The 27,603-nt window shown below is 34.3% G+C and overlaps 1 protein-coding gene across 5 annotated transcripts in view; it reads left to right on the top strand.

Moving 5' to 3' along the window:
- grin2db (glutamate receptor, ionotropic, N-methyl D-aspartate 2D, b) overlaps positions 1-27,603 on the top strand; it is a 297,610-nt gene that overhangs the window by 250,234 nt on the left and 19,773 nt on the right. For all 5 annotated transcript variants that reach the window (XM_073925936.1, XM_073925938.1, XM_073925935.1 and 2 more), the window contains 4 exons: positions 14,017-14,170; positions 16,429-16,554; positions 18,483-18,712; positions 22,727-22,887. In XM_073925936.1, coding sequence (XP_073782037.1) covers positions 14,017-14,170; positions 16,429-16,554; positions 18,483-18,712; positions 22,727-22,887 — 671 coding nt within the window. The remainder of the gene's footprint in view (positions 1-14,016; positions 14,171-16,428; positions 16,555-18,482; positions 18,713-22,726; positions 22,888-27,603) is intronic.

Genomic DNA, 27,603 nt, shown 5'->3' with positions numbered 1-27,603 from the left:
ATTATGCACCACCAGGCACCTTGGCTTTAGGTGTCTGCAATGCCTAGCATTTTTTTTTTTTTGTAGAAGCACACTGAGTAACATCAGACCAAAGATCTTAGAGAGCTTGCACTGTAATCCTTGATTAGACTGATAAGATGGATTGATTGAACGATAAATAAACCACACATTGCTATTTTTCTAGCTAAAAAAGTTCAGTATGATGCACCTCATGTTTTCACACCTGAAAAATGTGTTCTGTGCGATTTGGGCCTAATTTTACATGAAATGATCCTTTATGATGAAGTGGCTTCTACACATGCAATATCAGAAGCATGACCTCTTAAGCCGCCTTTACACTGCACACGACATTCGGACACGAATGAATGAATAAATGAATGAATGAATGAATGAATGAATGAATGAATGAATGAATGAATGAATGAATGAATGAATGCTAAAAATGTTTTGAAGGGAATGTGGAGACAAGATTAACAATAGAGTGGAGGAACTATGCCGTCAATTTGTATGCAAAAACCCAGAAGCGAGTATGTATTTTAGCAGTTCTGGTTCCCTCGTCCCAAAGTCAATGTGTTTTTTGAATGTGGTTTCAGTAAAATCGCTTAAATAAGGTTAACGCAATAAGGCTAACACAAACTCAAGATACTTTCACGTTTTGTTCTACGACATAAAACACATCAGTTACAGCACACTCTTGATTTTTTAAATCGATTACACTTCTTTTAAAAGATGGTTGCTATCAAGTTGCTAAATGGGACTACAGGTGGTGTCTGAGACATTCTACGTCATCAAACTGGTCTGGTCTGGAGCGCAGCGTTGTGTAGGGCGTTTGGGTTTGTCTGTTATTTAGGTATTTTCATGAATAGTATTTTATAGTTTGTAGTGTTTTTCTAATTGGGAATTCATATTGTGTGTTAATAATGCCTTCACTTGTAAAAGCTGTCAAGACAGATTAATTTGTTGATCATTTATTTTAATTAAACAGTGTTATGTAGATACTGCTTACCAGTGCAGCGTGTCTCTTTCCTCTTCTCAGTGATGCAAACATGTAAATAAATGTGTAAAAATATATGCATATTAACTGTCATTTTATTGTGATCTAGTGATTTTTTTTTTGTCGTTTTTTTTTTCATCTGAACACATTTAACTCTGTCATAACTGCAATATTTGCACTCCTCCTTAAAATGTATAGCAGATGTGACTGTATGTGCTGCTTTTTGCTGTACTTCGTGACAAAAAAAGGAAAATTGAATGTTGTTCTGTGTCCATGATGGAACTTGCAGGCATTTAAAAGACTTGTTCCTCACGCCTCATTTCTGTCATCCTTTAAGCTTAGCAGGCTGTGTGCACGCAAGAAATACACTCATGTAAATATGCCTTGTGATAATACTATGTAGGCACATTTATACAGATTTAAAACTATTAGAACAACCGTAAAGCAAAACAGATCTATTTAATATGTAAAAACGATTCAAAATGCACTTAGGTCTATGTTTATTTGTGTATTTATTTGTTTATAATGTATAGCTTGGCTTATAATATAATAAACGGAGAGATTAACTCTTGTAGATAAGCAAACTGTGTTGTACGTACTCCACTGAAGACATCCATTAGCCTACATATTTAATTTCATTTGTTAAGCGCAAAGGTTTGTTTAAAAAAAATTTTTAATTATAATAATTAAAAATAATACAAAAAATTTAGTTATAATTTCCAGCAATCAAATAAATTTACAATAACTAGTGAACAATATTTTGGAGTTTTTTCCAAACACACATCCTATTCTCATGCCCCATATGGTGATGCATACTGAAAAAAGCCCCCTGAGATGAAGAAGGCATGGAGGCAGAAGTTTTCATATTTATGTGAAAAATAATAATTTTTGTAACATTTTAATATATATATATATATATATATATATATATATATATATATATATATATATATATATATATATATATATATTATTTTTTTTTTTATATATATATATATTTTTTTTATAAGCGGAGTATTAATTAAATGCATATTTTCTGTGGAGTGGTCAATTTGAAGTAGCCTGATATTTTTATTGGACGGAAAGAAAAAAACATGATTGCAAAAAAAAAAAAAAAAACAGCTTATGCTAGTTTTTTTTTTTTTAAATTTCAGTCAGTGAATTCGTGTTGTAATCTAAATTTGTAATTTAAAAAAATATATAGGGCAAGTCTGTTAATTTTATTATTTTTCTTTAGTTTGTTTTTGTTTGCTATGCTGTTGAAAACACTGCAGGTGCGTGAAGATGTTCTGTTGTTAAAAATTTTGCATGTTACAATAAATCAGTATTTTAAAATGCAATATGTCATGTGTCAGATACAAATTAGACATGGCAATTATTTATTTTTATTAAATGATACTTTAATATCAATCTGACCAGTTAACCGTTAATATTCAGTTATTGAGTGGCGGTTGTCGATTGGCAAAATTACCCGAAATAAGCATCCCAAAAATGGACAGATCTGTTTATAGATCTGTGCATTCAGTCTTTTAGTGCTAATAATATAATGCTAATCAAACAACAGACACGATAAAAGCAAAATAAAGATAGAGAATCATTCACTGCTGTTTTCTGAACTAATGTGACTTAAATTAAAGAATCAATGTTTGCTTAATTGTTTTTAACTACTCGATTCTTGCTCTGTATATTAGCCTATTAATTTTGTCATTTCTTAATTTTCTCTTTTATTTATCCTATTGTTTATAACATTCATTTTGATTGTATTACTCACTGTTATTCGCTGTTGTTTGATGACAGTAAAAAATGCTCTAAGTGAACCAATTAAGGGGCCATTCACACAGAACGCACCCTTGCATCTAAAAACATGAGATGCAGCGCTCAGGAATGGTTTTATGAAAAGCGTCTCCTCGCCTGTTGCATTCAAGTATAACAGTTGTCATGCCAACTTGCTACTATAAACAAGCTTATAAGCAGGGTGCGAATTACAGAGGGATTTGGGTGAGATTGACCCTCCTAATTAACGCTTGATCCCCCCTGAAGGACATCAAAACAAGATGTATGGGAGGTCAGCCCTTTAATAGTGAGAAATGGTTTGCACTGATCTGTATTTTAAATAATAATGTTAATAATTAAATCAATAGATCATATGAATATATATTTTACCATCCCTAACAGTTGATTGTGAAAGCATAATCGCGTTGTTCAGTCTCCACGGGAAGAAATTATTTCAATAGTCTGAAACCGGCAGACCTAGAGCACCAATAGACATTGTAAGTGTTCACAAGGCAGTTTCCTTAAAAATTTGTTTCTACATATATATATATATATATATATATGTGTGTGTGTGTGTGTGTGTGTATAAGTATAGGTATAAGTATAAGTGTATATGTATAAGTAAAATTAGATGCATAGTTTGACCTACAGTAACCTCTGAAATGGCTGATTGGAGGTCACTGTAGGTTAAATGCAAAAATTATCCTAGAAAACACTGAAAACCTTAATACATTTATTAATAAATTAGATGTCATTTAAATACAAAGGCTGCATTAGTTTTCAGTGTTGGGAGTGACGCATTATAAGTAACATGCATTATGTAATATTACTTTTTCAAGCTAACAAGTAATATAACACATTACTTTAAAGGGCCCTTATTGTGTTTTTTTTTTTTTTTTTTTTTTTTTTAAATGACCTTCCATGTAGTGTGTAACACAGCTCTAAGTGAAGTGAAATATCCAGCTAAGGCTTAAATCTGAAAGTGGACAGTTTTTAAAACTACTGATTCATCCAAAAAAAAGAGTTGACTCATAGTGGTTAGATGAATCGTCTTCATAACGAGTCTTTAGCCGTTTCGGCGTGACGTCACTACGAAACATAAGCCTGCCCAATTGTTGTGCGCGCAAACCTGGGAAAATTTAAACCTGCGCCCAACTCGCTAACACAACAGCAAAGACAAACATTCTGAAGTCACCATGGGCCATGAAGCCGCTGTGCTTACCTGGATATTATTGGAAGTGTGAAGGGAAAAAGTGATTCAGCAATCTACACGCTTACAATGGGTGATTCATTCATTTGTTAAAAGAAGGTTCAGAAAAGACTACTGATGTATAAGACTTGTGAGACAGTACACCAGGGGTGCGTTCAAAACAAGGCCAGTTTATTAGGCACAAAGGCAGCCTGCTGCCTAGGAGCGCTGGTGAGAGCTACAACCCCCTGGCTGGGGATGGCTGAGCAAAGCACAGTACAGGTAAGCCCTGACAACATATAACACTTCACGCAAGAGGTGCCACAGCAATGATTGCAAATAGAAATGATCTAAGTTGCAGCTGAGAAGGGAGAAAAGCTCCAAAATGAAAGATAACTCATGAAATCAGACCTGGCCCATGACACATTTCATAAGTGTAAGTAAAAGGCTGTCTCCTTCTCTAACTTGCAAATAATGTATTTTTATTGTGTTTTGTTACTTGTAACCGTTTGTACTGTATCAGGTTAACTCGGCTCTGGCCCACACAATCAGGTTTTGCTTGGCCCACATGCCGCAGTGAATTACGGTACATGACTGGACCAAATCTGCCTTCCAGACAAGGGCCAAACACAGACCATATCTGGGCCAAGTCTCAGCCAAGTTAATAACTCATAACTGGGCCTGAACTGGGCCAGATAGGTTGGTGCGTCACGATTGCAATGAAATTGATAAACCCATGGAGTGATGCGCTTTAGGCACACTATGGACACGCTTTTTCTCAAAGTGACCTGATTGGTAGAATTTTTTTTCTTTAATCAAAAATGATTTTAGTGTATTTTAAATGTGGGTCAAGACTGGCCAAACTCACATGGCCCACTTATCAAATTTTTAAATCTGGGCCAAATACTACGTTTTACATCTGGCCCAAATCTTGTGTGCCGTTTTAAAAACGGTGCTACCTCTGCCGAACCCGGGCCATGTTTGGCCCACATGCTGTATGCCAGTGCCGGATGAATGCCTGCTGTGCCAGCTTTTTGCCAAATCTGGGCCAGAATTCTTTGCTACTAGGGTTCCACTGCCGTTTGTCGTTGCTATGGCCACCGTCAGCTGTTTCTACACACGTGCGGTGGTCAAGGTTCAGAATAGTTTAGCTTTCGCTGCTGTGTGGATTAATACTGAATGTGTGTCATAGTTAAGAGTGGAGCAATATGCTGGTGTTTGACTACACTGCTTTTGGTGGTAAGGTGTCTGAATAACACTGTTGAGTAAGTTTTACTATGAAGCGTGTTTCGGGCGTCCATTACGATCGGGTCCTATACCAATGTTGGGGACCCAGGGGCTTAAAAACCCCACTGGGCATTTGTCTCGCGCTGAACATTGTCGACCAATAACAACAGGCTGCCATAGGTCCAATAAGCGCAGATTAGTTTCGAGCTAAGGAGGGGTTTGGGAACAAATGAATTGCTGAACGATTCAAATGGGAGTAGCTGGGATAATTAGGTACTAATAAATTCATATTATAAGAACATGAAAGTGTTTTTTGACCCTGCATGCATATTAGACTGTTGTTGGAGACCCAAATAACAGATATATGACCCTTGTTAATTTTTAATATGGGCTCTTTAAAAAATAGTTATTATTATTTGAGGTAAAAATGTAATGCGAGTTACTTTTTATCTTGCATAATTGGAATAAAAAACATTGCGGTATAAAAATGACATTAGTCAGGTTGAATCACACACTCAATGAGAGAGCATGCTGTGAAGGAAAAGATAGTCGTCTCGCACTCATCATTATCATCAGGTCTCCTTTTTCACAACAGATGATTCAGTGTACTGTTCTAGTAACTGAATACCTAAGGATATGGGTTTATTTCAGAGGGAGTATGTAATTACTTATTGATGAGGCAAACCATTTCACGACAACTCCGTTCAATTTAATGAACTTGTCCGGTTAAAACAAACAATTCATTCGCAAATCGCTCCTCATCACTACAGACAGTCTGAAACAGAAACAATGGCAGGCCAGAGACTTACATTTTTGCAATAGATTCCTTTTATTTCGAACTCATCGAAAAAAAGAAGTGAATTGTTGTTAAGTGTAGATTAAACCTCTTGACATCTGCAAGAAACACTACATCCTAAAACAAAACTGTATTGAAGCACTACACTCGCACCCCATCTCCATCTAAGCAACAAACGACTGACATCAAGTTCTCCATGTGAAACAACTAATTCGTCTAAACTATAAAAATTGTTCCTGCTTTTCTTGTTGAGGTGATGCAGCCACTGTCTAATGTTACTCTAGAAGGGACTATGTTTTATAATAAAGTATGATTTTTTTCTCTTTTGAGAAATGATTTACACATTTGTTAAGGCCAAATTAAGCAATTTATTCAATGTATAAAGCTCAAATATTTATTGAAATTTATTTTTAAAAGTCTTACTGTTCCTTTTGTTATGAAACAGGATTAAAATCTGTTTTTGCCTTTATATAAATAATTTAATGTTAGTACTCTTAGGCTTTATTGCAGTTCTCAATGGACAGTGTATTTACTTAACTAATAACACAAAACATTCAAAAGTAGCAAACACATTACTTTACATGCTTTCATTAATCTGTATATATAGCATGTATAGATCTGGGCTCAGAAAGTTCTCAAAATATAATTTTATCCTACATTTTTAAAGGTCAATGAAAGTGTAGGTTATATAGGTGGTTGTTACATGCAGAACTTCCCGATAAAAAGGTGAAAAAACACCAGCAAGTTCTGAAAGAGATCAAGCCTCAGCCAGGTATGCGGAAAAGTAACGCAAAAGTAACTTAAAAGTAATATAACGCATTACTGTCCTTAAAAAGTAACTAAGTAATGCAATTAGTTACTTTTTTGGGGGGTGTAACTCAATATTGTAATGCACTACTTTCTAAGGTAACTTTCCTAACACTGTTAATTTCATTGACTGAAGCATATGTTACACAGTGTAACATTACGGAAAAAGTTGACCAATGTATATTTCACACTGACCTTGCAATCCTTGTCCCACCTCCGACTTCTTCTGATTGGTCCACTGCTTTGGAACTGACATTGATGAATGGCACTTTGTGTAAAATTTTTCGTAAATTATGTTTAATTGATACAGCATCTTAAAAACAATGGGAAAGTAGCATATTGGAATAAAAAGAGGCATTCTACGTGAATGGGTTTTGGGTCATTTTGTGTTTTTAATTATTGCACTGACAGGACCCTCTCTGAAATTTTGGTTTAGGGTCCTTGGAGAGGTCTAGGACCTGCTCTGCATCCAGAAGAGCTCTGGAAATTATGCTAGCTAAACAATCCCTTCTCTCTCACACACACATTGATACGCACAAGCAGGTGCGCGTCTTTTTGGGAATCAATGCAGCGTTCAAGCTGTCAGGGGAGATTTGGGAAAGCTTGTAACCTGCATGACTTTAGGCAGTGACTCAACTCTGCACCGTCGCCATAAATCCCGTTCCCCTGCATCACAAGCTTTTTTCACACTATTCAGGAATATAAAACAGAATGCAAAGTGAGAGAAGAGCCCTGCACTGGAAAGTGAAGATGTTAATGTTTTCCCGCCTTTTTGGTATTCCCGAACACGCTTTCTCTCTGTATGGGGTGTACTGTCTCGAGATGGATAACCTGCCTCCTGTAGCGTCTGTGTGTGCTGGCTTCTTACTACACTATCTGCCCGACCAATTTATGGATACTGGAATGCAGCCAGTACGTGGATTGAATATTAATTAGAAACGGAGCTTCTCTGAATTTGCAGATAGACCACCTGTTACACGCCACATATGGCTCTTGTGTTCAGGCAAAATGCTGATTTCTTGCTGAGGACTCACCTATGTTGTGGATCACCAGTGCTTTCAAAGGCTTGGAATGGTACACATATTTTTAAATCCTTTAATGGGTGATGCACATGTCTTTCATCAATTTAAACCTAACCTGTTAGTCATATCCTAATTATTTATTGTCGATATTAACAAAAAAACCTTGAAAATGTTACAACCTTTAACCACTGTGTAAATTTCTGCAACAATTTACAGTAAAAAATGTAATTGGGTGTAAAAATTAGTGTAGAAATGTACTATTTATATTCTGTAAATACAGTCAAAGTAATAATTATTAGCCTTCCTTTTGTTTTGTTGTTTCATTTTTAATTATTTCCCAAATGGTGTTTATTAAGCAAGGAAATATTTACAGCATCTCTAATAATATTTTTTTTTTCTTCCGGAGAAAGTATTATTTGTTTTATTTTGGCTAAAATAAAAGTAGTTTAAAATTTTTTAAAAAACATTTTAAGGTCAAAATTTGCCCCTTTAAGCTATTTATTTTTTCGATAGTCTACAGAACAAACCATCGTTATACAATAACTTGCCTAACCTGCCTTGTTAACCTAATCAACCTGGTTAAGCCTTTAAATGTCACTTTAAGCTGCATAGAAGTGTCTTGAAAAATATCTAGTCAAATATTATTTACTGTCATCATGGCAAAGATAAAATAAGTCAGTTTTTAGAAATGAGCTATTAAAACTATTATGTTTAGAAACGTGTTGAAAAAAAAATCTTCTCTCCATTAAACAGAAATTGGGGAAAAAATAAATGGGGGTTAATAATTTAGGAATATATATATATATATATATATATATATATATATATATATATATATATATATATATATATATATATATATATATATATATATATATATATATATATATATTCTAAAACCTCAAAAAAGGGTTAAAATAGTTGCTCTTTAATGCCGATATTTAAAAAAAAATAAACTAAATCGCCATGAAAACAACCACTGTTCAAATTTCTAAAATTTACATTATAATAAAAACTATTTTAAAAATTGGATGTAAAATATTATGCAAAAAGTGGAATTTATATATTTGTATGTATTTTTTTATTTAATCGATTACAATTTCTAAAATTATATATAGGGTTTTACACTTTTATATCTTTCTTTTAAAAATGTACATTTAAAGACAAGCCTGTTTATTAAGTAAGTTAAACACACGAGTATGCACAGAGGTGGTCATTAAAGTATAGAGTAAACCCTGTTATGGCTTTAGTCCAGCAGTAGAGGCATAGTGCTCATGTGGGCAACTCAGGTTTGATTCATCTTCAAGTCAATTCACACTTTCTTCCTTAAGATTTTATGTCTTTTTTCCTTCCTGGGGCATTGCTGCTGCTTCTTCCATTAATGTTAAAATACACAGCCTTATTTTCTAGGGAAGCCTAGAGGTAGAGTTTAAAGCACCATTGAGCTTCTGGACCAGCAGTTTTACATTTGCTGTAGCACTATTGAGTGACATGAATAAATCTACGGGCTACAATTGATTTTAGCGGTTTAGTTTATTTATTTATATATTTAATTTAAGCATAAACTTGGAATAAAAAGGTTAAACCTTACCTTATCTTTTACTTAAAAAAGGACCGAATACTCTAAATACACTTAACAGAATTAACAGAATGGAGATCTTCTGTCCCACTGCATTATAATAATAATAATAATAATAATAATAATTATTATTATTATTATTATTATTATTATTGTTGTTGTTGTTGTTGTTGTTGTTGTTGTTGTTGTTGTCGTTGTTGTAAATAATTCTAAACTTCAATACAGGGCTTCCACTAAAATAATATTAATAATAATAACATATAATAGTAAGTTGATTAATTAGGAAAGGGAAAATCTCTGCAAACAAATGGCTGGTACACAAATTGAAGCGTTTAAAAGACAATTATGTATAAAAGATAAAATATTATATATATATATATATACATATATATATATATATATATATATATATATATATATATATATATATATATATATATATATATATATATATATATATATATATATATATATATGTATATACTGTATCAGTTACATGTTGAAAAAACTGACTAAAAAACTGTTTAAAGCAGCATGACTTTTCTTTAGTTATCCCATATATATATTCATACACATTCAAACAGCACTAGCATGTTGGCCATATAAAACTGTATGCATTTTTGTAGTGTTTTTAAAAAAGTGCTTATTGCGTTTGGACAACTTGAGTCATGCAGTATTAAAGCAGCAGCTTGCTTTGTGGCCCTTCTTGATCCATAATGCATGTTTCATGTCAGAGCTGTGGCACAGGAGGCAGTTGCTCCAGACACATGCAATACTGTTGCACTCCAAGATGATCAAATCCATCGACTGGTCTTACACAGAAATAATTTTCCTTGTCAAACGAGAAAAAATCACTAAAACTTTACAGGGGCACAGCAGAATTTTAGCAAGCCTCGGTAAAAAGAGTTCCCTATAAATCTTGTAAATGCATCTTTCTGCTGCAGAAAGTAAATGTACAGAAGCTGCCACTGGGGCTCTACCTTTCCAAAAAGTACACTTTTGCACTATTTATTGGTAGGTAATAGTTTAGCTGCCTTCCAACATTTATGTTAAATTTGAGCAAATACAAATGAGACCTTGTTGATTATAACTATATGGTGATGTCTGCACTGAAACTCCCTCGACTGGAAAAAAAAAACAAAACACTTCCACTATTGGAGAAATATACACCCATATGCGGCAATTCTGTCTAGAATTAATGTATATACAGTTGAAGTCAAAATTATTACCCCTTCTGTAATATGTTAATTATTGTGCTTTGAGTTACTTTGAGTTACCAGAAAAGTGCTACATAAATGTAAGTTGTTGTTATTATTATTATTATTATTATTATTATTGCTGCACAAAGTTCTTATTTATAATTTTTATGCATAATTGAGGTTAGAGTTTAAAGTTTTGCCATAGTCTCTTTGCTGAAAATGTCTTAAGATTAGATTAGATTAGATTCAATTTTATTGTCATTACACATGTACGAGTGTACAAGGGAACGAAATGCAGTTTAGGTCTAACCTGCCGTGCAGTAGCAGCATGTGCAGGATACAGGTATAAGTTATAAAGTGCAGTTATAGAAAAACTATAGTGATATTTACAGATGGATGTACTATGAACATTAGATACAGGTTGTGTTAGCTATGAACAAAGATTTACAATATATGAATATATGTACAGGTTGCTATTAATAATCAGAAGTGTGCAGATAGATAAACATAATTACAGTGTATATGTACAGTGAGTGTGTACATAATTACAAATGTCCTTGAGCAGTGGGTATGTGCAGTTCAAATAAGTAAATCATTGCAATTAAATGTGCAAATGTTAAACAGTGCAGTGATTGTGAGAGGAGTTTAAGTCAGAGGAGAGTAGGGGGTGTATTTGGGGGTGGGGGGTGGGTGGGGAGTCAGTGAGGGGAAGAGTTCAAAAGGGAGACAGCTCTGGGGAAAAAGCTGTTCCTCAAGGGGCTTTCACACATACACTTTTGTTTCAGAACCTGTCTCGATTGGCATATGTGAAACCACCGATCACGCTCGGATCAGCACCAAATCAATCATTCCGAGATCGCTTGAATGAGGTGGTCTCGGCTCTATTGAAACGAATTCTGGAGCGGATAGATTGTAGTGAGAAATACAATCCGAGCCTGGTTATATCACAGTATGTTATGGATATCTAATAGGCATATGGCTATATGAAGAGAGAATAATGAGTAGGGCAGGAGGTCATTTCAGACATCCCAAGTCTCCCGCAAATGCACAGCGAGTCCCGGATGCCCCCAAATGAGTGATAATCTTCTGGAAATTGCCGTTTTCTCGTGCGCATCCTCAAATACGTCGCGCACCCTTCTCACCACTCCCCACAGCATGACTCTTCAGACACGTCACGCGCACCTTGTCAAACACCTCCAAACCACCAACTCCTTGACAGCTGAGCGGGACTCTGCAAAATAAACCCTGAAACTCTGACCAATGTGAGGAGAGTTTACTCACACGTGACTTGCTTAGCTCTTTTGGTCCGTTTGGAAACTTTGCCGTGTGAAAACGAACTGCACCAAGAACAAAAAGCAACAATGTAACAATAGTAATCTCTGTTTCGCAACAACTGAATTTACAGGTGTAAAGGCAGGGTAAAAGGTGTCTTTCAATACTGCGTGCTCGGCGCAGACAGTGTTTTATCTGGATATCCTCTATGGCTGAAACAGAGGATACACAGAGGATACGCAGTCTCTAGTTGCTTATGACAGACAATCATTACAAATAATAATAATAATAGCTTTAAAAATGTTTCTTAAGTATTGCTTAATAGAGAAAAGATTCTTTCAACACATTTTTAAACATACAGTAATAGTTTTTGTCTTTGCCATGGTGAGAGTGCATAATATTTTTACTTTTGTTTTCAGATTAAAGTGCATTTTAAAGGCTTTACTAGATTTGTATGGCAAGTTCGGATAATTGGGCAAGTTATGGGGAAACAGTGGTTTATTCTTTAGACATTGCATCGCTTTGCTATTATAAGGTTCTATCTGCCTTCCAAATGTTTTTGAGATATTGAGCTTCAAAGTTTATATAGCAAACAATATGTGTGTAACAGTTCCCACGAGGCTTTACACAATGGCCCACGTGAGACGCATGCAACATGTAAACAGTGGTCAGAATAAACAGTGGTATCTCCGTGAATCCATGACAGATATACACGAAAGGGAAACCTGCATTAAGCTTGGAACTGCACCTTCCAACTCATTTTGAAAACAAATGTTGTCTTGCTGGGTAATCCATAGAATTCTCTCCTTTATTCAGAATGTGACTCATGTTCTATGTATTCGTTTTATTTTTTATTTATTTAATATGTATTTTATTTATTTTATATATTTATTTATTGTTCTTCATGGGTGTTACGATGGCGCAGTGGGTAGCAAGATCGCCTGACTGCAATAAGGTTGCTGGTTCGAGCCCCAGCTGGGTCAGTTGGCATTTCTGTCTGGAATTTGCATGTTCTCCCCATGTTTGTGCGGGTTTCCTCTAGGTGCTTCAGTTTCCCCCACAGTCCAAAGACATATGCTATAGCTGAACTGAATAAACTTAATTGGCCGTGGTGTGTGTGAATGCAAGAGTGTATGGGTGTTTTCCAGTGTTGGGTGGCAGCTGTAAGGGCGTGAGGTGTGTAAAACATGTGCTGGAAAAGTTGGCGGTTCATTCCACTGTGGCAACCTCTGATTAATAATTGAATAAGCTAAAACGAATGAGTGAATAATAGTTTTTCATGTTTAAAATATTATTTATTCTTGTGTTTTAAGTTTTTGTCATTATGCTACTTCAGTGTCTTTCAGAAATTAATATTAATTGTTGTATTAATGAGCAAGAAACTTTTTTAATTACAGCAGTTTTGCAAAAACAAGACAAAAACAAGCATTTAGTTTGGGCTAGCTTTTGCAGCAGGACATTGCTTTACGATGCCCTTGATGGGTGAACATTAGCCAGTGGGGGAGTGTCTTTTCTCTGTCCAGGGGTGAATTATTCATGACCATTGTCACTGCCATGCATACAGCTGAGCTGACCCAAAATAGACTTTACAAAATGTAAATCATTGTAAATATTTCTTTGAATGAGAGAACAGAATAATTTTCACATAATTGTGAAGTAAATATTCAAGCCTACATGACTAGTTACTTAAAAGTCTTCAGGCCCATTCAGTGTGGTTTTAGGACCTTATTTCAGCTACATTTTTTGTTTCTCTCTAAAACCTACTAAACATGTATAATATTTTTAAAAAAATGAGAATTTCTGAAGAGGGCTAATAATATTTAGCTTAATTTTTTTAATTAACACTGCTTTTATTTCCTTTTAAAAAATAATAGATTATATATATATATATATATATATATATATATATATATATATATATATATATATATATATATATATATATAGTATGTTCTGTAAAACATAACTTGGAAAATATTTGGAAAAGAACAACAACAACAAAAATCACAGGAGGGCTGATAACTAATGTATTTATGGTTTTACATCTATTTTTACATTGCATTTTGTGTCATTTCAGAATTGGTACAATCAAATAAAATAACAGTAAAGTGACAGATGGAAAAAAAAAACGAATCCTCTGCTTGCTCTTGTTGCCTAGGTTGTGTACAAGCGGGCAGATATGGCGATCGGCTCTCTGACCATCAATGAGGAGAGGTCGGAGGTGGTGGACTTCTCTGTGCCCTTCGTGGAGACGGGCATCAGCGTCATGGTGTCTCGCAGTAACGGCACCGTCTCTCCCTCGGCTTTTCTGGGTGAGCTGGAGTCTCGTGCCAGCCGTAATGCTTCATCATATTTGACTTTAATCAGTCTCTGCTGCATGTGATTATGATGTATGACTTTACAGGTACCGGTGCGTATCGTTTCAAAGCTCATCAATCAGACTTACAGATCCCTTTCAAAACAAACTATTTATCACATCTCAGTGAGGCACTCCAAAATCAACATTTTCAATTCCTTTTCAATTTTTTATTCTATTTCGATTTAACTTGACTTTTTTTTTACATTTGTGCATAATAGTAGCCCTTTTCGCACAGTGAAACCGGTAAATATCTGGAAAATTTCTGGAACGACTTCAATGGTAAATTCATAAAAAAGGTGTTCACACAGTCACGGATGTTTCGAAAAAGACCATTCACACTTTAATTTTAAAATACCAGTAAATTATGACATCACGAGAAATGACCAAAAAACAGCAGCGCTTGTATTTGTAAACATAGGAGGGGTCAGCCGTTTGTGTTTTGTGTAGAAGGGGTCCAGTGGTTTCACTTTTATTTAAAGCTTTATCATTTATGCAGCTGCTTTGTGAGACATCCAGAGACAGAAATTGCCGGTAATTTTCAGGAAAGGTCTGTATGTGTGAAAGGGGCTAGTAATTCATCTATTGCTGAATAACCAGGTTCAATTTTGTTTTTTTATTTGTTTTGTTTTGTTTGTTTTTTGTTTTGTTACAACATTACATAAAAACAATAATTGCAAATGAATATACAATTAATAATAATAATAATAATAATAGCAAAAATATATATACAAGTAAATTAATTGTTTTGTTTTAAATGCTAACATCAGTAGTTTGATTGTTCTTCAAATTCAATACCCAGATAATGCATGAACAAATAAAAAGCATTTATTATTTTATTTGTTATATCATAAAAGCATTTTAATATTCCTTTGTCAAAATAAGTGTCATTCATGCAAAGAGACAATAAATGTTTTTTTCCTATCTTTTCACAAATAGAACAATATTTGAGTTAAATGACTTTATTATTAAATAATTTTTGAAAAGTCTCCTCGAATTCTAATATTTGCTTCATCTCTATCAATTTCATGTTTTGGACAAAGCATCTTATTTCTTCTTTATTCTTCTGCTTTCACCTCCTCTTCTCTTTTCTTTTTGTCTCATCACATCTCTACCCTTTTTTATCTCTTCTCTTCTCTTCTCTTCTCTTCTCTTCTCTTCTCTTCTCTTCTCTTCTCCTCACCTCTCCTCTTTTATTCTTGTCTCATCTCTTCTCTTTTGTGTCTCATTTCTTTACTTCTCCTCTTTTCTCTTTTATTCTTGTCTCATCACATCTCTTCACTTTTTATCTCATTTATTCCCACCTCTTCTGTTTTATTCTTGTCTTCTCTCCTTTCTTTTTTGTCTCATTACTTTTCTTCACTTCTTGTCTTTTTTATTCGTGTCTCATCTTGTCTATTCTTGTCTCCTTTATTCTCTTCTCACTTCTTCTTGTCTCTTTTTGTCTCTTCTCTCCTATTCCCTTACTTGTCTTGTCTCACCTCTTCTAACTTCTTTATTTGTCTCCTTTATTCTCTTCTGACCTCTTCTCATCTCTTATTGTCTTTTATTCTCTTACCTCTTCTCTTCTCGTCTCTTTTTGTCTAATTTCTTCTCATTTCTTCTTCTCTCCCTTCTCTTTTCTGTTCCCTTATCTTCTCTTCTTTTTTGTTTGTGTTGTCACACCTCTTCTAACTTCTCTTTTTGTCTCATCTTTTCTGGTCTTGATCTCTTCTTTTTTCACCTTTTATTTTTTTCATCTTTTCTGTTTTTTTTTTTATTTCTCTTCACTTCTCCTTTCTCTTTTCTTCTTGTCTCACCTGTTCTAACATGTTCTCTTCCTCCCTCACTTCTTCTCGTCTTCTCTATTTTCATCTCTTTTCTTCTCATCTATTCTCATCTCTTTTATTTTTTTCTCACCTTTTCTCTTTTTCCCATCTCATTACTTCTCTTTTTTTGTCTCGTCTTGTCTCTTCTCTTAATTTCTTGTCTCATGTCTTGTTTAATTCTTTTCTGTTCTCATCTCTTCTCATCTCTTCTCGTCTCCTAACTTCTCTTCTCATCTTCTCCTCTCTTCTTGTTTCATCTCTTCTCTTCATTTATCATCTGTTCTGTCCGGTTTTGTTGTTTTCTTTTTCTTCTCATCTCACCTCTTCTTGTTTCTTCTCGTCTTATTACTTCTCATCTCATCTTATGTCATGTCATCTAATTTTTTTTCTATTCTTCTCTCCTCAGAGCCATACAGTCCTGCGGTGTGGGTGATGATGTTTGTGATGTGCCTGACGGTAGTGGCAGTGACCGTCTTCATCTTTGAGTTCTTCAGTCCAGTTGGCTACAACCGCAGTCTTCAGAGCGGCAAGAGTGAGTCTTGCACGTAACCTTTTAATAAGGGCAAACTTTAGTAGTCCCGAGTGTTGCTTTAACAGAGATAAATGCACACTGTTTGCTTGTCACTGAGTTCATTCAAGAGATCTAATGGCTGTGTTCACCTCTGTTCTTTATTGGGTTTGATATTTGTGGTGCAGGCAGTTTCTCATGTATAATAAAGGACTGCAGTGCCATCATCAAACCATCATTATACAATAGCTTGCCTAATTACCCTAACCTGCCTAGATAACTAAATTAACCTAGTTAAGCATTTAAATGTCACTTTAAGCTGTATAGAAGTGTCTTGAAAAATATCTAGTCAAATTATTATTGTTCATATTTTCAATTTTTATATATTTTATTGTTACTATATAGTTATCAGTTACCCCTATATACTATATACCCCTATATAAAAAAAAGGATTCATCAGATTTTTTCTTTTTAATTAAGTGGTTACAAACAATTTATATGTGCTGAATTGAAACAAGTAAATTAAATTAACTTTATTTGTTTGTTTATATTCAGCTTATATAAATTGTTTGCAGCAATTTCCAATTAACCATTTTCTCAGTATAAATGTGCTGGTCATATAATTAGAATATCTTCAAAAAGTTGATTTATTTCACTGAATTTGGGTTTTTCATCAAATCAAAAAGAAATAAACACTTGAAATATATCAGAATAAATATGGAATAAATGTATACATTAGACAAGTTTCACTTCTTGAATAAAATTAGGAAAAGTAATCTAATTAAATTACCAGCACATATTTACACTACCTGACAAAATTCTTGTCATCGATCCCAGTTGTAAGAGCAACAAATATTAACTTGACTTCTAGTTGATCAATTGGAAAACTGGCAGAAGGTAGTTTTTTCAGATGAATCATCTGTTGAACTGCATCTCAATCATCACAAATACCGCAGGAGAACTATTGGAACTTGCATGGTCCCAGGATTCTCACAGAAATCCGTCAAGTTTGGTGAAGAAAAAATCATGATTTGGGGTTACATTTAGTATTGGGGTGTGGGAGAAATCTGCAGAGTGGATGACAACATCGACAGCCGAAGGTATCAAGACGTTTGTGCTGCCCATTACATTACAAACCACAGGAGAGGGCAAATTGTTCAGCAGGATAGCGCTCCTTCTAATATTTCAGCCTCCACATCAAAGTTCTTAAAAGCAAAGGAGGTTGAGGCGCCCCAGGATTGGCCAGCCCAGTCACCAGAAATTAACTTTATTGAGCAAGTCTGGGGTAAGATGAAGGAGGAGGCATTGAAGATTAATTCAAAGTCTTGCAAGAAGGCTTTCTTTGCCATTGCAGATGACTTTATTAATAAGTTATTTGAGTCATTGCAGAGATGTATGGATGCAGTCCTCCAAGCTCATGGGAGTCATACACATAATTCATTCTTTTTCCACTGCACCATGATTTTATATTCTATACTGTACATTATTTCTGTAAAGTTGCAAGACTTTTGTCTAAGCAAAGTCAGACCTTATTGTCCTAATTAAATCATTAAAAATCAAGGCACGATCATATTTTATTTTGGCAAAATAAGTTTAATCTAGAGGCCTTTGCCTTTCATATTAGCCACTTCTGATACCAAATGATCACCTAGAAGTCAAGTTAATATTTGTTGTTACTAAAACTATGAAATGCGACAAGACTTTTGTCAGGGAGTGTATATTCACACAAACACACATATATATATTTTACATTTAATTTAATTTTAGTTACTTTATAACATGACAGTAAGACAACACAAGTTTGGATACTAGAATAAGCATGAACAAATAAAGAAAGTGTCTGATAAATGTCTAATTTATTTTAAATGTTGTCATATAAAATGACAATTTGTTTCAATGCTTTTTTTGTTTGCATTGAGCCTATGAACAATTGATCTGCATTTTTCTGTCAGAGGCCGGAGGTTCAAAGTTCACAATTGGCAAGTCGATCTGGCTTCTGTGGGCTCTGGTCTTTAATAACTCCGTTCCGGTGGAGAACCCCAAAGGAACCACTAGCAAGATCATGGTTCTTGTGTGGGCTTTCTTTGCTGTCATCTTCCTGGCCAGCTACACTGCCAACCTGGCTGCCTTCATGATCCAAGAGGAATACATTGACACTGTGTCTGGCCTCAGTGATAAAAAGGTAAGGGAATAAGAGATGCTGTAGATACTGAGCGCTCGTGTTTATCGGTGCGTGTAGATGGCCATATAGACTTTTCATAATTCCTGATGTTGTGTCGACATGGATTTTTGCGATCGACGTTCTTTATGTCTACAGAGACTAGAGTCGAACTGGAAAAAAAATCTGACTCACAGTAGTTTAAATTGGTCACTAAGTGGATGAACAGCATGAGAAACGTTTTCTCACTGTTTGTCTTTTGAAGAGCTGAGTGCTTTCAGAGTCTATTACTAAAATGAGTCTAAAGACGAGGACTCTGAAAGACTATTATGTTGCGTTTGCTTTACATTGTGCATGTAAAGCATATGTATACTTAAAATAGATTTCATTTGAATAAGTGTGCTTAAGTAAAAATAAATAAAGTATGCTGACTCTTATGAAACAAGCTCAGTATTGCGAATCACATCTTTTACCTCAGCAATTACATTACACGGTTTTATGATAATGCAATACATCCATACTATTTAGTTTTAACTCTGTTTATTTGTATTATGTGTTGTGCTATCCATCTTACAAAGCAGCTTACAGTATTTCTAAATTAAGAATTAAAAAGAAAAAAAAAGGAAGATAATAAAAGGTGTTAAATTTACATATGGATGCATTGCCTCTTATGCAAAAAAAACATATAAGGTGGATACTTTTAGTGTATTTTAGGCAACAATATGAAACAACTACACTAATATGAACGTATTGGTAAATGGATAATTTCCGTAATTAGTTGAATCTTACAGTGTTTAGAGGTGTACTCTCTGTTAACAGCAACTTACATTGCATTTTTTCTTTAGATCAGAAATGCCCAAAGTAGGCCCCCGAGGCCAAAGTTGGCCTGTTATAACCTTTAATTTGGCCTGCCATCCCATCTGAGAAGATATTTAGAGTGAAGTTTGTGGCAAATGCCTTCAATAGAGATCATCATTTCTAAATGAACATAACCTTTTGTTTGTTTGTTTGTTTGTTTGCAGGTTGGTTTGTTTAATTGTTGAGCTACAATTAAATGTTGAGCTTCAATTAAATGTTGTGCATGAATTAGGTTTTTAAAAATGTAAATACTGTCACTCGAAGGATAGAGGACAATATACCAGACATTAATGTGAAAATCAAGGCAAAAGAAGATTCAGCTTAACTCGTGTATTTAGCATTGAACAACATTGTGTTATAAGTGTGTTTATGTTTTAATTGTTGGAAGTTCATTAAAAATGTAAAAGAAATATAACTATTAATATGATTAAAGTATTTTTTTTTCTATTTATGTTTCAATATTAATAAGTTAGGACATTAACATGACAGCTTTAATGTAATAGTTTGATATATTCACTTTCGTCCCACCCCCCTCAATCAAGTTTGGTTTTTATCCCTTCATAAGAAAAAGTGTGGGCACCCCTGTTTTAGATGAACTGCTAGTACTAGTTAAACACTGTGAAAATGAGAGTATTTTAACTTATTTGAATTAGTTAATCAGGTTTGAAGTCACATTTTTAAATTATACAAAGTTTAACTTAAAGGTGCTGTATGTAATTTTTTGACTCTTCTAATGCATAAAAATGTGTTTACAGATATTTAAGAAACAGGCTAATTGAACATTCTTGTTTATCTGAAAAAACAATGCTAAAAGCAGATATTCCAATATGTTTTTGCTGCAGTCTGTAATCATGATGACATACTGGGCATAGTGGACATTTTAGCGTCCACTAGGGTAATGTCCATACTACTGTGACATTTGGGTTTTAGGGCAGGGGGAAGTGTAGGCAATCGTCCATTACGTATAGTGGACCTGGTCCTGTTCATCATCAAGCTGTGGGCTGCAGCGTGGATTGTCTCAGATAGTATGCTTTGAAAATGTCTGTTATGTGCCAGAACGTTGTTTTGGTTACTTTAGCCAGTTTAGCCAATTAAATTTCAGCACCCTGGGTTGCCTTTGTGGAAAACAGCGCATTTCGTTCATTCAGTCAGAAAGGCTCTCAAAGTGTGTGTCCGCAACCAAAATGTGACCTCCGGTGGACAGTAACAGCCTTAGAAATGAGATGCAGGTTCAGAGTTCCACATGAGGTGGTTATTATTTTGCAAATAATATCACAAACTTAAACATTAGGTGAGTAGATTACATTGTAACCCCATGTATTAACAACACGCATGCAAAGATTGATAAGCAATTTGGCTGTTTGCACCAGACGAAACATGACTGAAATTTAAAAACAGCCAATCAGAAGCACAGACAGACTATATGTGCACTTACTGCACTCCAACAAAATGGTAAAGTTTATAATCTAATTAATACATATTTAACCTTCTTAACATTATTAAATGTACATGCTAAATCACTGATATGTGTTGGCTTGCACTGAGTCGCAGATCTAAAGCTCAATTTTAAATGGTTTATTTTATTTTCAAGATCTGAGGGGAACTATCTGCTTGTGCTTTCAGTAGTAAGGCAATAAATGTTATTTACAATGGCATTCAAACTCAAATCATGAGCATTTAACCTTGAATAAAGCACATGAGGTGTACCTGAGATGATCACAGTTTATCCTGTTGTTCAGCTGCATGAAATAGAAGACGTTTCTTAAATATAAATTTCAGGTGTGGTTAAACAAAAAGTAGGTTTAAATCAGCCTTTAGGGTTGATAGACAGGTTTGCTCCCGTTGGTGTCCTCAATCTGGCAACCTGCGCTTGCATGTGTTTTGAACCAGGTGTGCAATACCTAGTTCAACCACTGGGTGTCAAACTTACATACCACACCTTTATTATTTTTTTACAGTACTAGTGAAGTAAATTCCTACGTACAATTCAACTTTAGCCAACATGCACTAAAAAAATTGTGTCTGATTGTGTTAATAATACTTAAGCATATATTTAAGGTCATTTCTGAAAGAGCAAAAATTGTATGATAAATTCTTAATATGCAGACTGAAAGTATAGTTTAAATGTAACTTACTAGCTTTTTTACTTGTAGCATAAACTTAGTCATACCAATAATGACTTATTTTAAAAAAATCTAGTCTTATAATCATTAACGCATTATCATGCATTAACTTAATTAAAAGTGACACAAAAAATTGACAATATTAAGCAGCTATTTTTTTTTTCAACATTGTTAATAATAAGAAATGTCTTGTGCCATTTATAAACTCTAAACTTGTTAATGTCACAGTTGTCCAGGCAGTTTTTTTTTCTTAGCCATTTCATCTCCTCTATTACATAAGAAGCAGTTTAATTCTTTAAAATAGCTTATCAAAGTCGACAATACAGACACTTTATACTCTCCTAGTAGCAGCCGAGGGATATGGTATTGATGTGTTTTTTGCTTTATTATTGAGCAGGTCATGCAGTGGTTGTGTTGTAGTGGCGATGCTCATCTGGGTCTGTGAGATGTTCAATAATTCGTCATCCTAGCGTGGAAATGTTCCTTTGCCCTTGGCTCTCAGTGTTGACCTTGAGGAATCTGGAGGGATTCTTGAGGAAACACACACAGAAAAAAACTGTTTTGCTGTCATGCCAGATGAATGCACTTCTGTAAACCAAACAAAATGTATTTGTGTCCCATTATGCTTGTGTCATTTTCAGTAAAGAAGCTACATTGAATTTGGATACTTAAAGCTATTTAGCACATGGTGGCTTTTGTTGGTTCTTGTTTCTAAGCGCCTTGTGTTCATTTTGTAAATCCCTTTTTAAATGAAAATAGTTTCCCCATCTGCTTCTTCGCCATTGTTCCCTTTTGTTAAAAGCAGAATGAACACAACGTGCATATCAGCATTGCTGCTTTGTATATTGTTCAGCGTTTATGATGTATTATATTTGGTTTTGACAGCTGCAGTGGCTGGAGACTCGTTTCTTACATGCATTCGCTGTCATATGTCATTCATGTTTTGTCTTGAAATATTTTTTTCATTGCGCTCTATTGTGAGTCCGCTAATTACTTAGAGAAAACAAATGCAACATCAGTTTCAATAAAACTTACATCCTGTGTTTCCCTCTCTCAGTTTCAGCACCCCACAGAGCAGTACCCCCCTCTGAAATTTGGAACGGTCCCCAACGGAAGCACAGAGAAAAACATCCGCAGTAACTATCCAGACATGCACCAATACATGGTCAAGTACAACCAGAAGAGTGTGGAGGACGCCATCTCTCACCTCAAGACTGGGTCTGTGCTGGCTTTCTCACTCAATTGCCTTCATTCTGATTGTCACACAGCGTTTTCTGTTTCATTTTGTTTAACAATCTTCAGTTTAAGTTGTAATGAAGATTTTAAAAGATGTTAAATGAATACTAGTTTATTATTAGTAGTAGTTTATTAATAATAGTAGATTATAATAATAATAATAATAATTGTTATTATTATTATATTTATTATCATTATTATTATTGTTGTTGTTGTTATTGTTATTATTATTCATTCATTCATTTTCTTGTTGGCTTAGTCCATTTATTAATCCGGGGTTGCCACAGCGGAATGAACCGCCAACTTATCCAGCAAGTTATTACGCAACGGATGTCCTTCCAGCTGCCACCCATCTCTGGGAAACATCCACACACACATTCACACACACACTCATACACTACGGACAATTTAGCCTACCCAATTCACCTATACCACATGTCTTTGGACTGTGGGGTAAACCGGAGCACACGGAGGAAACCCACGCAAAGGCAAGGAGAACATGCAAACTCCACACAGAAACGCCAACTGAGCCGAGGTTCGAACCAGCGACCTTCTTGCTGTGAGGCGACAGCACTACCTACTGCGCCACTGCCTCGCCATTAATATTATTAGCAGCATTTAAAACTAGTCTTACTTTACCCTGACTTTGGTTTGATTTGAACTTATTCACACTGAACAATTCACATTTTTGATTATTTATTCAAAATCATTTCATCAACTACACTAAAATGTTGCGTGAAAAAAAGTTTAGTTTATAATACATTTTGTTTTATGTTATCACTTAAATTATTTGCTACCCCTTAAATGAAAATTTGCTCAACTTTTATCAAACCTTTGAGAAATTTCTTCATCTACAGAACAGCACACACAATGTTTAGATTTAAAGGGCACATATAATGAAAAATCTATGAAAACATTTTTGTTTGGACATAAATGTGTATAGGTATGTTGTGTCCACATAGTGCGCTTTTCCCTGCTAACCGATATTGACTGGCTGACACAAATTAACATGTCTCAGTATTAACACATATAAACATGTTAACAAGACATGATTTGCAAAGAAACTGGGATCAAAATATCTGTTCCAAATCTTTGTGATCCAACTTCAAGAAGCAGTAAGGGTTAGTTTTTCAAAGCATTTTGATCTATAATATTTGAGCTACATAATTTATAACCACTGGGATCAGAACAGCTGCATAATGTGCACAACTATAAACGAGGACTCTTTAATCACACAATAGAAGTGCTGCTTTGTGGATGTAAATTAAGATTTATTTTGTACAGTAACTTAACAGATTTCTGTACAGCAGCATATATTTATCTGTTTGGTTGGCATCCTGTCACATTTGCCACAAGTAGATGAGCAAAAACGTGAACATTGTAATGAAATTTTTGTTAAATTTTTTAGCTCAGTCATCTTACTGTGTTGTTTGTGATTGTGGGTCTCTGATTCATATGTTTTTTAAACTCATCTTGATGTATTTCTCCTGACATGCAATCATGAATATACTTCTTTGAAATGAAATGTCCACAGATTTGTTGGGACATTTTTATTAAAAGGCATTTTTAATATTAATTTTATATTAATATTTTTTTATTATTTTTATTTAAAGGCACAGGTGACAAAAGAGCTATAATTCCATATGACCAAAAATAATTGACATTTTCAAAAGGGTATAATAAATTATCTGTTTGGTATTTTGACCTGAAACTTCTCAGACACATCCTGGAGAGACAAAAGACTTATTTTACTTTTTAAAACGCCCAAATTGAAGATCACTCAGAAGGCCAAAGGTCAAAAATCTTCAGTTAAAGCGTTTGTTTACCCACAAATGAAAACTTTGTCAATATTTATCAAAATCTACCTAGCACAAATGAAGATATTTTGGTCACATTTTGTTTTTTTAAGGTGTGAGTCTCACCATTAACACCACTTTTGCCTCAACAAACTCATAATTTGCTGCTCATTAATACGGTAGTTATTAAAAGCATAGTTCATCCAAAAACAAAGATTTCATCACCATTTACTTACACTCGAGTGGTTCTTAACATTTGTAAAGTTCTATCTTCAATTAAAAGAAAGAATATGTTTTAAATAAACCAGGAAATCTGTAACCATAGACATCAAAATTATTTGTTCCCCCTATGCATGTATATAGTTACAGGTTTTCAGCTTTCTTCAGAATATCTTTGTTTGTGTTCAACAGGTTTGAAACCATTTAAAGGGGAATAAATAGTGAGTAAAATAAATGTTTTTGAATGAACTATCCCTTTAATGTAGGAAATAGTATTGGGTAGGATTAGGAATATATAGAATAAGATCATGCTGAGGATGTACTTTATAGAAAAAATGATGTTTAAACTAAAGTGTCACCAATATATGAATCAGTTCTAAGAGATTTATGGCCCTTCACTGAAAGATCATTCATCCAAATTCTGATGCTTTAAAAACAGCTTGTAAAATAAATCCATATAAACTGAGCGGTTTAATCCAAGTCTTATGATTAGCCACAATTGCTTTATATAATAGTAGATTTAATTTAGGCTTTGATTACACATTCTGATGCGTAGGAATCAACAAGGTTCATTCTTGTGTGTTACGCAGCACTTCCAAGACCCAATGGGAATTGTTCTCGCGTGTCAACCACGTGCGGTTGAGCTTCTGTTTATGCTCATCAATCAGTGTTTCACAGGGCTCCAGACTACAGTTAAATGGTTGCAATTTGCTGCCTTTTTTCTGCCATGAAACTAAATTTTGTTAGAGGTCGCACTGGTGCCACTACTGATTTGCTGATAAGCGATGACATTCTGTTGCATATGAGATAAATTGTAGAACACACCAAATGCATAACCAAGCAGCGTTACTCCTTTGAACTTTGTGCTGCACAGACCATTTATCAGCACTGTTTAAAAGACAACGCTGCACGAGATAGAGAGAATGTATTTCGCTGGACCATGCGTTTACATGACTACTAAAAGATTGGTAGCACATTAGTTTTGGTCTAAATGAACAATTTTAGACTATTAAAACAGTATATTATGACAGTATTAACAAACATTTAACTAACACTACAAGGTTAATAAACTACTAGCTGTTTAATAATAGTTAGTAAGGTAAAAGTCGGGTTTAGGTTTTGGATTGGATTAGGGATAGAGAATGAGATCATTCTTTATAACTACTAATGAACAGTTAGTATCTTACTAATAGACAGTTAATAAGCCAGTAGTTAATAGCATGAATTGTGACCTAAACTAAAGTGTTACAAAAAGATCTGTTACAGTCAGTTTTTGAGCTCTCTTATACAACCTATTCATTAAACTAATTTAAAACCAAATGAAACCGTGCTGCCATTATCCACAACACTAACATGGAAAAAAAAGCTAAAACATTGCACAACAGTGATCAGATTAGAACTCTTTTCATTTCTCAAAACATCAACTTGTCATGGTTTAGTCAGTCATAATATTAATGGGAAGCATTGGCAAAAAAATATGAGATAAGCATGTCACATTTCATTGCGATATTAATTCATTATTTGAATTAAAGGAGTAATGTAATGAACATAAATAATTACTTTATTTTTTATTATTAGTATGTTAATCAGATGTTTGTCCAGAGCCCTGGATTTGGAAATATGTGCTTTAGCTTACATTTTTGTGAAACTGCAATAAATATACTTTAACATTTTGTATTTTAACTGCAGTTTATATGTAAAATTAATGCTGTGTATGACTCCAACAACTTTTAAACCTTTTTGCATGAATTATATTTACATATAGTATATATTAGCAATAAATAAAGGATTATTTTAATGCAATTCTTTGTCTAACACCAAATTAAATGCCACAAATTGACTTAAGGTTTCATTCACACTGAATGCGTCTTTGCTTCTAATAATGCAAGACGCAGCACTTTGGAATGGTTTGAAAAAAAAAAAAACGCTGCATATATCATTCAGACACAGCCACATAGTGCCACACACATCAGTCAAGCACATTTACATTGAAAAACAATGCAAAAGTAGTACATTGAAAAGGAAAACAACATTATTTTACCCCCCTCTCATAACAGTGTCTTTTATTTGTAATGAAATTCATTTCCGTCATGGTCAGTCTGCTTGGTACAATAGCTCACTTTATATGGGGTTGGGTTTGAGATGCGGAGTGCTTCGTTTAAAGGGCACCTATTAACAACCTATTAACGCGTATTAACATGTCTCCGAAGTAATGCGTATAATTATATCAGCAAGACAGGACGTGCGCAAAACAGCTGGGATTAAAAAATTGTACAGCTCGCTGTGATCATCAATCAACATCAAATTTGATCAAGAATGAGTTTTACAAGTTTAAAACATTTTTAAAACATTGCATGTTTGTAATGAATTACAGCAATTTTACCGTCTTTACTTTTTACCTCAGCCGCATAGTGTCAGTAAAATTATAAAGCGCTTCAGTCCTGGTTTGTGGACGTTAAATCAGGTTTATTTTGTACATTAACATAAAGGATATCCATGTAGCAGTGCATATTAACCTGTATCCTGTCACATTTGCTGTGTAATGCAGTGCAAAGTTAAATGTGTGTGTCTGTGCGTGTGCATGCGTGAACTTTGTAAAATCATAGTGTGTGACTCATCGAAAGGCTTGATTTAACTTCACAACAAATACATTCAATAATCATTGGTAAAGTTTTAGAACTAG

The sequence above is a fragment of the Danio rerio genome, chromosome 16 (assembly GCF_049306965.1).
Source record: "Danio rerio strain Tuebingen ecotype United States chromosome 16, GRCz12tu, whole genome shotgun sequence".
NCBI lineage: Eukaryota > Metazoa > Chordata > Actinopteri > Cypriniformes > Danionidae > Danio > Danio rerio.
The sequence above is the reverse complement of the archived record's forward strand: the minus strand, read 5'-3'. Positions and strand labels throughout refer to the sequence as shown.